Source organism: Suillus fuscotomentosus (genome assembly GCF_016647785.1).
Source record: "Suillus fuscotomentosus strain FC203 chromosome Unknown F5891scaffold_75, whole genome shotgun sequence".
Taxonomy (NCBI): Eukaryota; Fungi; Basidiomycota; class Agaricomycetes; order Boletales; family Suillaceae; genus Suillus; species Suillus fuscotomentosus.
In genome coordinates, this window is record NW_024539587.1 from 68,065 (window position 1) to 81,446 (window position 13,382).

Below are 13,382 nucleotides of genomic sequence, written 5' to 3' on the forward strand. Positions count from 1 at the left end.
TACCTGCCTTTTGTTGAGAAGATGAGAGTCTGGAATCTCGTGTGCATATTCCTCCATCGTCCTCTGAGAAAATAATTTCGTCCGACGTGCTTTCATTGCTCTTCCAATATGGCGACTCCGAAGGAGACGACGAGATCACGGCGTTCCTATCCAAGGTTGAACAGAGCTAGTCAAAGTCATAGAATCGTATTGTGCTCGACTTTAGGCACGTCGCACCGCATGCTTCCTCCTGCCCCTTGTGCTTTCAGCCTCATACATACTCACCTACCTCTTGACAATCAATGACTTTTTGCAACGTTGGGGGATTGTTGTGCTTGTTCTGCGTGTCACGGTGTCACTGGCGGCTTGTTTGTCCACAATCCTCACATCATGTTGCTCTATCACGAATCATTTTACGGTTGCCTTGCGAATCACCGATAGAGGCGTCTTATGAATCATTACATATCGATGGAGTCGGTCGCTAGGCTCGAACACTTTGCGTTAATCGAGCCACCACTTACTGGTATTCTGACTTAAACCCGACGACATTCGCTGTATATCTACGCAAACACCGGTGGGAACCTCTTTTAAGTCACACAGCGATAGTTCAAGCGGGAGTAAGCCCCCCGCGAACAGGGCTATGTCCTACATAGGGTCTTCGACCCCGAAGGATAATAAAATTGATTTTTTAAAAATTAAAATAAAGTAACACAGCAAATGTGCAGATCTCCGGTGAAATTTTGCAGCAAAAATATCGGTTGTCGTTTACAGCAATTGCGCCCTGTTGTTGGACAGGCGATACCTTGAAACAAAGTAGGAATATCTATGACATTTGTTATACTAGTACTCTTTCAGACTCTATCTCCATAACATTAACCGCTCAGCAGCTAACCTTCATTCCAAACACCCCGTCACACCCTCAATCCCACCATGAACATATACTCGTAAGCATAAACTTTCACCGCCGCCCATTATTCGGGAGCCTACATTTCCAATATAAATGAATAACAATATCACAAAACGGACGGCGGGCATATGCTGGAAATATTAATATTCATGGGCAGCAGCCCAACTCGTAGGGACAAGAAGATGCCCTTCAGGTCCGTGAACGATCTCAGCGGACGCCAATTGGCACAATTCCGAGGATCTGATATGTGCACGGAGGACATAATGACGGCACTTCACGACTCCGCACACGGAGCAGCACACCTTTACTCCGAGATGAGTGAGGATGTGCCTGGCCATGCTCCCCTTCTTGAGCACTTTGGAACAGCCGCCCCATGAGCAACGTTTACTGGCACTGGCCGGACCCGTGATATCGTGTAGTCGGATGTGAGCAGAAATTGCACGGGTTGTTCCTTCCACAGACATGCCACAGAGGGCTCCCTGTAATTTGCACTCGTACACCACATCTGGTTGGCCACTTTGTTCGACTCGAAATAAGGTTTCGGGATCCACGTCAACAGGCATGTATCAGACAGTGGATCGTCACAGGACGGAAACTGTTAGATGAGCTTGCGAGAATGATCGATCGATATAAGTTATGCTGCTGATCAGCATCAATTATCGATTCACTCTTTGGAAACATGTACCCAACGCACCAGAGAAGTTTAGATCGCTTAAGAAGAGTGCTATCAGAGAACTCTAGAATGCTGCAAGTAGGGGGAGCTGGATCCTTTGAAACTTGAAAGTGAAGTGCTCATCCTCCAGTTATAAAGTTCCTCTGTCACAGCCTATTGTGAAATATGTACGCCAAGCGAAATCAGACATCTTAAAGTGAATATCGCTGACTTGCCACCTTGCGCAGGGTAGGGCCGGGTCCACCACTTGCGGTGCTCATAGCATAAGCGACTATCGGGCCGCTTACCCATCGTAACGTTGTCGATTACTGTGGTCCGATGAAAATGGATCAGGCGAAAACCTGCCTCGAAACAAAATTCTGAATCAGACTAGATTCATATCAGAATCATGGTCTTTTGGACGAACCGCCTTGCCTGAGAAATGAATGTGTGAGAAGGCATTCCCTTCTCACTGATCCACGAGACTACTAGAATCATGAGCGCTGGAAGATAAAGTTCGGGTTTCTTCCAGAGAATCCGCCAGTTTCCATAGGGTGCTTTACGTTGATTCTAGTGCTTCTCATCGGAATTCGACTTTATCGGCACATAAAAGAATATCAGCAGCCAGTCTGCCAGGGTGTATTTCCGACTACGACCAGATCGAGTACTGAGCACTTAACGCGACACTTTCGAGATTTATCAAGCTGCAACAGATAACTAAGTATCCACGTGAAGAGTCCATCAGAAACGCACAGCAAGACCGACCTAGCAATCCCGGACCCAAGACTTCGGGGACCTGAGCACCTCCATCATCTTTCCTTCGGCCGAACCACTTTCTTCAAACATATCTGACATATACTCCCATCTTGCCATTTCTGGCATTCCCATCAGCACGTTCTCCACATTGACTCCGGGTGCAGCTAATCCAAATTTAATTCCCCTCTCACAAACGAGGTTAAATTCAACATATCGCCCACGTCGGAGAAGCTGCCAACGGCGCATGCGTTCATCTGAAGGCATGATTTTCCGGCGATTGAGAATGCTCATATAGGAGGAGGTGAATACATCTCCAAGAGCACGTACGAATGCGAATATGTCATCTGCTGTGCGGGGGCGGGCTTCCCCGTCTACGGTGCCTAGAATAGTGTTCATCTCGTCGTTTAGGTCATCAAATCTGATCCCTCCAATACCACGATACTCCTTGCGATGGGGAATGAAGAAATGATCGTCGCAAGACTGTTTGAACTTGGGATACAGGGCTGTCCCATAGGCGTCGCAAACCGCCTTCAGCGTCTCATGGAACTCCTTCGCATCCTCCTCGAACAGGTATGATGGCGTGAGATCTGTGATGCCACCGAACCACCACCCAACAACCTTTGCATCCTTCTCTGTGGAATCCATTACCTCAAAGTACCTGTAGTTTGCGTGCGCACTTGGTGCGTTCGGATTGCGCGGATGTACGATTAAGCTGATGCCACCAGCAAAGAAGGGAAGGGCAGTCGTAGTATTGACATCCAGGGATGAATGTTCGCTGCTCATTTGCTTGATTGCAGCTGGGGGGAGTGTGCCGTGGATCATAGAGATATTGACGCCGGCTTTTTCGTAGGTGGCATCATCTCCGGAAGAGGCATATGTGCGCGAGATGCCACCACCGCCTTGCGGACGTGACCAGGCATCGCATTTGAACTGACACGGAGAGACTGAGGCCTCCTCAAGAGCACTGACGATGTCGTTCTGGAGTTGGGTGATGTAGTCGATGACGCGCTGCCGCATTGTGGTTGGGATAGACAACGACTCGGAATTCGACATCTTTTCTTTGCGTAGGTAACGATCAGTGTTTGTGTAGGAATCAAACTCGTGCATACCTTGCAGGTGGCCTACTAGTTATTCCCTAGTATGAAACCGCGGAAATAACTCACGTTTGGGATCTCTGAGCCTTGGGGTGCTCAAGGAGATACTTGATACCGTAGAGTGTTAGTATATGATAAGATTGAAAGACTGACTTAGTACATAATAGTACCAACGGCCGGGTCTGCAGTTGATCAAGTCCCCACGCGGGGCTGGAGCGCTTAGCGCTGGCCAGATGTAAAACTTCGTTGTCAAGTTGCGAGGGTTGGATTTACATAACCGATAGTTACATAAACCGAAATTTATCTCCAAATAAAGAATCTATGTATAAACTTTAATATTTAATATTAAAACACAAACACATGTAAAATTTGATATCCAATACCATTGCAGTACGAATGCTGCAGATATAACGCCAATCTGTCTGGCAGACCCTACCTCAATAAATAGTGACCACTGGACGATACAACGTGCAGTGAGGCTCGATTGTCATCGCATTGGAGCGGCGTTTAAGTTTACATTGTAGTAAACGGTGGGATTCTTCAGGTGACGAGTTCCCCGCCTCAGATCGCTCAGATTCGGCTTCGCAGTGGAGACATTCACGAACTTCTTTCTTCATGATCACACGAACTCCGAGTTAACACGAACTTTATATAATAGTTCTACCTTTTGAAGGCTGGTCGTGTCCAGGTATCAGTAAGTCTTTCACCACGGTGTTACGTTTCTGCTCATCCTCCAGTGAGGTTTACAACCGGCGTACTAGTTTTGCATGCTGCAACTTTCTCGTGCTCGGATTTATGCGATGTACGAGGATTTGAGACTATTTGAATTCTGCAGTCGTCATGGGCGGGCTCCGCTCTTCCATCAAAAATTCCTCAAGGAAACACACAACAGTTTTGGATTGCTTCCCCAGGCCTGCCCTCGCAGCCGGCCGCGGGCATATGGCTTGGGTGCGAGATTAACTTTTTTCCAAGTTCCCACTTACAAAATCTTTTTGATATGTTACTCAATTTAGTTTGGCAGTGTCCTTGGTGCCTGGGTCCCCTTATAAGCGAAGGGACTCACCAGATGTCACAGTCAGATGTCTATCATGTCAAGCAATACAACCACGACTTCCCCAGCTGTCATAGTGCCTCCGTCGCCTCCGCCTGGGACCAATTATATTGCAATAATACAGCCATCTCTGAACTCGATCATGATTGGACACACCTTCACTGTCATTCTGATTCCCCTGATTTTTGCGCTCTTTTATTTCTCCACTCCACTTTCTCGAAGAAGACCCATATTCATTCTCAATGTCATAGCCATCATTCTGGCATTCACTGCTGGGATCATGATCGACAGCCTTGCGGTCAGTATCACTATTGTCTCTTACATATGCATAACATTGATTCGATCGCAGATTCATTCAATGCTGTCCCCATTGGATGCATGGCCGCCATCAGTGCGACTTTCTCTCTCTTTCTCTGCCGCTTCTTACATTCTCATCCAGGTTAACATCGCTATTGGAATTATAGGCGCATTTCAATCGATCCTTGTTGACCTTATCCTTCTGCTACGTCTTGCACTGATATACCCTTACACCATTGTGGGTCCGAAACGTTTCGCCCTTATCACCACACTTCCTGTACTCTTGAAACTTGCGCGCCTCGTCAACATGTTCGTGTTCATTAAAGTTCTTGCGGATGCTGCGCGTGGCCCAATGGGAAGCGAAAACATCGCAGTGGTGTGGGCCACTACACCCTACCTCAAGATTGAGTGGTCAGCGCAGCTCGTCGATAATGCGTGGGTGTTTCAGCTTTGAGAGTAGGTCAGATGGTTGAAAGATTGCAGCTATGCCTCCATAGCCTTCCTCTGGGCAATCCGTCTTCGAAGAAAATATAGATCAAGTGTTGAGAGTGAAATTAGCCCACGGAGAAGTATGTTGCCAATTTTTGTATGGGTCAAGTTTGCGTTGACACGGATACCTAGCGACGTTTGGGCAACGCATGCGCACTCTTTTCTACATATCGGTCTCTAACTTCGTCTTTCCTTCTCTCTTGTCCCTCGCACAGCTGGTTGTCGTATACAAAAACGTATATGTCCTCACAGTCAACGAGATCGTGCTCGTCAACACCATGGTTGCTGTCATTGGGGTCGTGTTCGCGACCGTATGGGCCGGCTCTGTAAATTACCAAGACGAGAAAACGGAGCCTGACGGCGTGTTTGAAAAAGCGCAAGCTGCGTCGTTTGATGGACCAGGAACGTGGAAAGTCGCCACAGTCCAGCCTAGTTTGACAATGGGATCGACTGCTATTACTGAACGGATGCGCACCACAGGTGGGGAGGCGATCAGGCTCGTTGACACGAATCACACTTCAGGTGAGTAATTAGCAAGTCCTTCCGGAATGATTAGTTTTAACCCTATATTTTTAGATATCTTTTCGAAATCCTCTGCAGGAGATTTACGAGGACAAGGCGCTTTCTAATTAGCTTTAGTCCACAGGCGTCTACATACATTGTATGCGATCGTGGCAAGCGAAGTGGGTGTTATGCTATACAGATAATTTATTGGTCAAAGCGTCAACGCCTTTTATGGTGCGCGAACACGCGAAACGATACAAGAAACAATAAAAATTGATGGAATGAGAGGGAGAATTAGGTTACAGTATCACATCTACTTGATTTCGGTGCCTATTAAATTGAAGCATGAGGACTTGGACGACATACCATCTCGTAGGCGAGGATACTGTTTAACCTATCATGGTGCAATGAGACCATCTTATTAGGTCCTTGGAATTGCAGGAAGGGTGGAAAGCCACTCTGAGCTGGGCAGGTAAGCTCGAGCTATCATTTTTACCAACCCAAGACGAGCCACAGCACCAAGGATGAGCTGTGCGTGATCAAAAACGGGTCTGCAGGGGAAACCTAGTTATGGTTTTCAAATACTCGCATACTTTTTACTATTTCGCAGTCTTCTACTGTCTTCATATAAGAAGATATCACCCTACAGCGTGAAAGACGATTATTTACAGTACACATAGGGCGGATACTCGGCGGTGATATGCACATGCCACACGCAATCATTCGTCGATGTTCACCGAGTACTGGGTAGCGGTTACCATCAGATAAGTTTGAACGGCCGCTTAGGCATCATGCATCATGCATCACCCCTGAAGGCAACCTCCGCTCTGGACGGTGTTTCACATCGGAGGCAAAAGCATGAGCGAAGCAAGACACTGCCCTATAGGTTAGGTTAGAGTTGATATACCAATTTAAGCCATCTTCGTGTCGCTGTGTGCCGCTTTAGCTATTCAGCCATCTATCGCGGGTGTATGTGTCCGAAACTCAAACTCCTTTAAGCTTTCGGATTAGCATTACACAACCGAACAAATACGTACTCATCACCAGACCGGTCGTGCGCGTGATCTACCCTTTCTCAACCACTGTACTGTATTCCAGGGTCCTTATGTGTCCTTGCGCTCGGCTTCGTTCTCGTTTGTTTTACCTTCGATTTGAAACCCTGCCTGAAACCGAGATTTAGGTAGCACGTGGTCGGCAACGTGCTGAGGTCTGTGGGCACCGAGGAATCACGCGAAGGGGTATGAACACCGTTCTACAGCAGTCAAAATGATCTCGGAAGGTCATGTGCATAGAAGCAAGCCTCTATCTGCGAGTAACGTGTTGATTAGAGCATATACTTGAAACAACAAGTCACTCGAAAAAGTAAGTGTCTAGAACGACAATGACGGTTATTTACAGACGACCAAACCCGAAGATAAAGAGTTCAAGATCGTCCCTAGAGCTGAGGCTTGAATTGGGCTTGAACGCATGGGTCTTGAGAACAGTCCTTATTTCTGTCCGTTGAGAGATAGACTGAAACAATGGTTTCTCTGACAGATCAGCAGTGGTCATTCTAATAATCAGTAGGTCAGAAAGTACTTGCCAAATAACCTTCTTGCTGGTAGTCATTCAGGGAACCAATCCTGCTGTGTGAATGTTACCAGTCTGATGTACATAAAAATTGGAAGTCGCAATGGCAATTGCAAGCAAAATCATGGCGAACTGGATTCCGGTGTCATATGTCGACTGCACTTTTCAAAGCACATCGATATGAATATCGTTGACAAAATACATCGATGATGGATGTGATTTGAGCGAGATGCAGGACTCCGAGTCCACGTGCCACAATGCCCGATATGAAGAGTTGCAGCTTTCCTTGCACCAAATGTAGGTGGCCATGCCTTGACACTTGCACTTATGGGCCCGGGGTTTTATTCATTGGCTTGGGTTACAGTGATGTTCCATTGCACCATAATTCAAGCAGAAGACGGTACATGCAGCGTGGCATGACTTGGTTGGCTCGAAAATTTATCGTTCCTATGAGGTCTATATATAACCTCCACCGCCACATTTATGTGAGGATATTCATGTTGTGAATATAACACATGGTACAGTCCACTATTAATATGTTCATTAGTTCGTTACGCTGTACTTGAAGGCTGAAAGATATTGAAACGGTCAGTACTGGTCAATGCCTGGCCCACTGACTGGAACACACCTGCTAGTGGACGAGTTTGGGACGAACTTCTACCCATAAGATACGATCTGCTCGCACAATTTGAGTCAGGAGCCTGATACACACCGTCTAGAAGCCAACACGTTCGGAGTTGCAACGTTGGAGATCAAAATCCTCGGACCCGTATTGGGTAGATGCGCAAGGCTGCAGCTCCATCGAGTAAAGAGTTCCAATCTGTATGAACACCGCGACTATTTTTGCCTGAAAACGAGACGGTTCAACCGATTAAATAAATGCAATGCAAGGACAAGCTCTCCGTCGAGAGAGAAAACGCGGAGATGAAGGTGTTCTCAGCGTCCTCGTTGTAGACTCGGTCAACTGACCGAAAAAGAAGCGTTCTCGTAAGTAATTTTGTATAGCCACATGCAAACAGCTGCTCAGTAACCATTTTGCTTTTCTACCACTTAACCACCGCTCCGTTCATTCGTTTACTCCCTCCCTCTCCTTTTACAATGCCAGGTTCAATGGCCTTCTCTCTTTTTTTCTCGTTCTTTCTTGGTATTTTTTCGGTTATTGGAGTTGGTGCAGAGACACATACCATAAAGTTTATCAACCAGTATGTCACATATGAAGGAATTACGCCGCAATTCTGACACAAATCACAGATGTGGTTACGGAACCGTGAGCTCCACCGGTGGCCTCAATCTGTCTGGGAAATAATTAGCTCATACTTTCTCTAGCCGTGCTTGGTTGAGAATGGTCGCAACGTATCTACTGGACAGGACTATGTCGTCGATAGCATGTTTTCCGGAATTGCGTGAGTTCTACTCCTTTATTTTTTTGTGGTGTTCGCTCAGCCGTATGTCATCAGATACTTACAGACCGGTAAGTAAAGCGCTCGTGTACAAATTGTACCAAATGAAACATCTATCTACACAGGACAATGTGACACAAATGGCGAAGGTTGCACGTTGCTCGAGATGAATTTGGTCAACCCCACCTGTCCGGGGTGTGGTTCCAGCGTCGATATCTCACTCATTGACCCGTGAGTTTCTTGCTTGTGAATATAGATCTACCCTCACCACGTCTGCTCAGTCATCGTTTCAATGTGGAAGCTTCTTTTGCGTGAGTATGCATATTTCCACATATGTCATCATCCTGACGACCAGATAGGTATTACAACGGATGCGACGGATTTGGAGCCGATTGTGAGTATTGTCTGGTATGGAATCCATGTTTACGCTTACAATTTGCTTCAAGGCAACAGCCCCAACTGCGCCGTAGCTTTCTATGCCCCAGAAGACTGGTATGCCCAACGTCAATGTGAAACTAATGATGTATGTAGTTTTGAAATATTGGTTTCACCGACTAATCAGTCGTGACACAGGTGGACCTCCTCATTGCATTTTGTGCCAACGCATCCGAGCTTGTACCGGGCGCGAGTGTTCCTTCTTCAGCCCCTTCGAGCTCCACCGTCCTGAGCACTTATTTGCCACAAACCACTGCGACATCGACAGGGACATCTCTATCAATCCCTGCTACGTCGCAGAAGGATTTACCTACCTCCATCAAAGTTATCAGTACACCATCTTCCACTGGTAGCAGCGACCCAGCATCCACACCGAAAAAATGTCGGAGGAAGTCAAGTAGCGCTGCCACTGTTGCAAAGCGCGAACCCACAGGACTCGTGTCGAGGATACACCGCCAGCGTCGGTCCTTCTGAGGATGAACTCTGTTCATCCTCTAGTTTTTTTTACAGTTATTGATTAACTACAAGCGGGATTGCTGTTTTTGCTATGTGCTTTTTGCAGAATGCCTTGACATTCTGATATTTTGTATATCCAGTCTTACTCCGCATTCACGCATGCGTGAATCATATTCATAGGGTGGACGCCCAGGTGGCATTCCAGATGTTGCTTTATTCTCGATCATGCAGCCGGTCTTAGCTTCCCCAGTACCATAGATGTATTGTCCTCACGTTTTCTTGCTGACCTGACGCAAAGTCGGCAGAGCCTTGCTGTCTTTTATTGAAATGTTATGATACGATGTATCAACATGCGTCTTACACGTTCCCTGAATGCGATTCGTATTTGATCAATCCAACAACGCCTCTCGGACATACACCCGCCCCTCATACTCCCTTAGAGTAACCTTCTCCTCAAGTCCGATCGCCTCATTCTCATAGTTGCCCAAGACAAACGTGTATCCCGCTACTCCGACGACCTCCCCAAGGTCAATCTCAACCTTCCCTTCCTTGAAATTAAGCAACACCAACGCAGACGTAGACCCATAGTTCCTCGTGTACGCGAAGACCTGTTCATGTGCTTCAAGAAGCATCACAAAGTCGCCGTAGATCTTGGCATGGGCATGCGTCAGTATTAGAGGAATGGAAGGGGTAGATGCGGAAATACAGATGGAAATGAAAGGCGGTAGTGTAAGTCCAGTTAAAACGAAATGCGTGTAGGAGAACATATCTCGAACGACTTACGAGAACATCGTGCGTCTTCTGCACCTTCAGCGCGCGCCTCCAGAATGCGTGCACGCTGGTGCCATCGCCGATCTGTTGTTCAGCGTTCCACTCTCGGTAATCGTCATTCACGCGCATCCACGGTGTTCCTGTCGTGAAGCCTGCATGTGGACTCGCATTCCACTTTAACTATAAATGAGATGATGGAAGGAAGTGATAAATTTGTTCTTACCTGCATCGGGGTTCTTGCGTGATCGCGCGCCTTTTGTGCGAAACTGTTGAGAAGATCAGACATTTCAACATCCTCCTTCCCTTGCGCTTTCTGTCTGCTCTTTAATCCTATCGTATCCTTAGCACTTATTCCCACGATATAGACAAAGAATAGAAAAATGCAACGCACAGATTCCAATAATTCTGACTTGCTACGTCTTTGTATTCCTCGATCCCCCATGTCTGCGGGAAGTTCTTGATGCCAAGTTCCTGCCCCTGATACACGTATAGTGTTCCCGCCTGCGTGACCTCAAAGATGGCGAGTATTTTGGCGGAGACTGCGCGCCACTGCGCCGAGTCATTCCCAAAGCGCGACACTGACCGCGCCTGGTCATGGTTCTCAATGTAAATCCTTTGATGGCGCCAAACAACATAAAACATCAGTATTTCATTGATTCATCTTCGGCCCGATATCACTCAGAACTCACGCATTCCAGAACCCATCACCGTGCATGAACCGTTGCCAGCGACCAACGATTGCCTTGAGCTCCCTGAGCGTCCAAGGTTTCCTGAGGAGCGGGGATTCGGAGGGAGAGTCGATGTCCATGAGCTCGAATTGAAAGACCATGTTGAGCTCGCGGTTCTGCGGAAGGACATACGCGGCGAGCTCGGATGACTCATGTGTGAAAGGCGTTTCGCCAACCGTGATGAGGTCGTGGGCTGTGGGAGTTCCGTTAGTTAATCAGAGAAGCGGGGAAAAGGAGGGGGCACACAAGAGAGGACCTCAGTGTGCATTTGTTTCATGTATTTGTGGACCTGCGGACTGGGAAGGTCAAGTAATTCTCGAGTCGAGATGAATGAACTTACCCGTTCGCGTAGTACATGCTGGCAGGCTGGTAATACTGCGTGTGGTCTACCAGAGGCGCATCGGGGAGACCATCCGTCTTCGAGATGCAATTGATCACGTCCATCTAAGGTAATGCCCGTTGTTTGTTTGTAAAAGAAGTAGGGGAAGAGATGTACGTACACGGAACCCATCACACCCTCTGCGCACCCAGAATCGCATGACGTCCCAGACGGCGGAACGCACAACAGGGTTGTCCCAGTTCAGGTCTGGCTGCTTAGATACGAACAGGTGGAGATAGTACTCCCCAGTTGCGGAGTCGCGTTCCCAGGCGGAACCTGTCGCACAGTTAGAAATATGAATCGACGACGAAACAATCAGTGATCCGAAGCGACGAGAATGATAAGACGGCCGCTATGATCCAAAGAAAACAGGATCACCTACCCTGAAACACGCTCTTCCAGTTGTTCGGCGGAAGTTCTTCCCCATCGACAACTTTACCAGGACGCCAGATGTACCAATCACGCTTTGGGTCATTTTTACTTGATTTTGAAGCAGTGAACCAGGCGTGCTGGCGATATGTATGTGATCAGTCACGGCAGTCGTCGTAAGTAATCGGTAGAAACAGGAACCATAAGATGAGCTAGAAGATTAAGGGACTTGCCTCGTCAGATGTATGATTCACCACCAGATCCATCCTGTCGAAAAGACCCAGGTTGACACTGGAAAACAGTCTGAGGTTCAAATAATACATACATGAGCTTCATCCCCCGTGCGTGCGCGCCCTCGAGAAGGCGGTCCCAGTCTTCAAGTGTGCCATAGCGCGAGTCAATGTCCTCATAATCAGAGCTGTGGTGGTTAGAGCATCAAGTACCAGAACCGAAAAGCGACGATTGGCGCTCACATGTCATAGCCCATATCAGCCAATGGGCTACGATAGATCGGGCTAAGCCATATAACGTCCACACCAAGATCCTTTAGATAGTCGAGTTTGGCGATGATGCCTGCGAGATCGCCAGTCCCATCGCCATTCGCGTCAAGGAATGATGCTGGATAGATCTGATAGACGGTTGCAGATTTCCACCAGGGATGTGGTGGTTTGGACATCACGAACAAGAATTAGTGAAAATGCAATGGGCTGGAGCAGGGTATAAGAAGGATGCGTGATATGAGATATGAGATATAATACATAAGCATGACCCGAACACGAGGCTATGCATCTGCCAGGGTGAATCAAATTATGAGCTTCGGCGGGCCCAGCCGTGCATGAATATGTAAACCCCACACACGGTGGCATTTATCAGCTTCTGATAATCACTCCACCAGTGCCTGTCTAAGAACAACTCCGGGGTGCGAGAAGATACATTGGGTCAAGCGACAGATTGCGTTGACACATCAAAATAACCAATAGATAGTCACTATGAGCACGCCGTATCGATCGTTTAGTCATGAAATTGGAAGTGAACTAGTCGTACTCACAATACTGATGATCCAACTTCGTCGCATGTGTCCGACATGAGTTATCTTCTACTGCACATCCTTGAGACCTTTAGCCATCTAGTCCAAACTCTCGTTGTCAGACTTTTAAAAAGCTGCCCCTTCTTGCCATCTGGTCCTTGGGATGTAAAATGGTCAAATGTCGCATGATAAGGTGCATCATTTGATTCAATGATTGGCAGGCTGAACTGAATAGGAGGCTCCTTGAAACTGGGAGGTGAGTCCAAAGTCACTTCTGCGTTCTACACATCAAGCTAATCAATCTGTATACGTTATATGTGTGAGTCAATGAAAGTTGCGAGTGATAGAATATGGATGCAACAATCGTCAGTTGTCGCATCGATGACTCGACTGTTCCCAGCTTTCGTAGGCGGGAGGACTGGTCAAGTCAGATCGAACATCAATGCAGTTCAGTGTGAACTGATCACAGTGGAGTGGGGTACCCCTCCAGCGGGAGGTGTCAGATGCCGAAAAGTTGCC

General features: G+C 47.4%; 4 protein-coding genes across 4 annotated transcripts; 2 read left to right on the forward strand and 2 right to left on the reverse strand.

Moving 5' to 3' along the window:
- Window positions 1–1,902: 1,902 nt before the first annotated feature.
- F5891DRAFT_707616 (coproporphyrinogen III oxidase) lies at window positions 1,903–3,641 on the reverse strand. Its single transcript, XM_041372900.1, has 3 exons — window positions 3,404–3,641; window positions 2,304–3,352; window positions 1,903–2,242 (listed from the first exon to the last, which is right to left on the reverse strand). The coding sequence occupies exon 2, from the start codon at window positions 3,345–3,347 to the stop codon at window positions 2,304–2,306; it is 1,044 nt and encodes a 347-aa protein (XP_041220314.1). The 5' UTR covers window positions 3,348–3,352; window positions 3,404–3,641; the 3' UTR covers window positions 1,903–2,242.
- Window positions 3,642–4,270: 629 nt separating this feature from the next.
- On the forward strand, window positions 4,271–6,002 carry F5891DRAFT_707678 (uncharacterized protein). The gene is made up of 5 exons (XM_041372901.1): window positions 4,271–4,737; window positions 4,789–5,171; window positions 5,220–5,305; window positions 5,358–5,747; window positions 5,802–6,002. Exons 1-5 carry the CDS (start codon window positions 4,468–4,470, stop codon window positions 5,852–5,854), a joined length of 1,182 nt encoding a protein of 393 aa, XP_041220315.1. The 5' UTR covers window positions 4,271–4,467; the 3' UTR covers window positions 5,855–6,002.
- Window positions 6,003–8,302: 2,300 nt separating this feature from the next.
- On the forward strand, window positions 8,303–9,904 carry F5891DRAFT_1061286 (uncharacterized protein). The gene is made up of 9 exons (XM_041362921.1): window positions 8,303–8,500; window positions 8,550–8,565; window positions 8,625–8,701; window positions 8,756–8,769; window positions 8,824–8,929; window positions 8,980–9,009; window positions 9,058–9,092; window positions 9,145–9,221; window positions 9,272–9,904. The coding sequence occupies exons 1-9, from the start codon at window positions 8,397–8,399 to the stop codon at window positions 9,605–9,607; spliced, it is 795 nt and encodes a 264-aa protein (XP_041220316.1). The 5' UTR covers window positions 8,303–8,396; the 3' UTR covers window positions 9,608–9,904.
- A 74-nt stretch (window positions 9,905–9,978) lies between these two features.
- On the reverse strand, window positions 9,979–12,512 carry F5891DRAFT_984765 (glycoside hydrolase family 13 protein; the record flags this gene model as incomplete). The annotated part of the gene is made up of 12 exons (XM_041377489.1): window positions 9,979–10,239; window positions 10,373–10,540; window positions 10,584–10,707; window positions 10,752–10,973; window positions 11,050–11,281; window positions 11,335–11,384; window positions 11,429–11,532; window positions 11,589–11,743; window positions 11,850–11,976; window positions 12,091–12,127; window positions 12,162–12,254; window positions 12,310–12,512. The coding sequence occupies 12 exons, from the start codon at window positions 12,510–12,512 to the stop codon at window positions 9,979–9,981; spliced, it is 1,776 nt and encodes a 591-aa protein (XP_041220317.1).
- Window positions 12,513–13,382: the final 870 nt, after the last annotated feature.

Coding starts and splice junctions, on each gene's coding strand:
- F5891DRAFT_707678 (XM_041372901.1), top strand. CDS start 4,468: ATGTCTATCATGTCAAGCAATACAACCACGACTTCCCCAGCTGTCATA. Junction 5,172..5,219: donor GCGCAGCTCGTCGATAATGC/GTGGGTGTTTCA, acceptor GAAAGATTGCAG/CTATGCCTCCATAGCCTTCC. Junction 5,748..5,801: donor TGACACGAATCACACTTCAG/GTGAGTAATTAG, acceptor CTATATTTTTAG/ATATCTTTTCGAAATCCTCT.
- F5891DRAFT_707616 (XM_041372900.1), bottom strand. CDS start 3,347: ATGTCGAATTCCGAGTCGTTGTCTATCCCAACCACAATGCGGCAGCGC.
- F5891DRAFT_1061286 (XM_041362921.1), top strand. CDS start 8,397: ATGCCAGGTTCAATGGCCTTCTCTCTTTTTTTCTCGTTCTTTCTTGGT. Junction 9,010..9,057: donor AATGTGGAAGCTTCTTTTGC/GTGAGTATGCAT, acceptor ACGACCAGATAG/GTATTACAACGGATGCGACG. Junction 9,222..9,271: donor GTCAATGTGAAACTAATGAT/GTATGTAGTTTT, acceptor GTCGTGACACAG/GTGGACCTCCTCATTGCATT.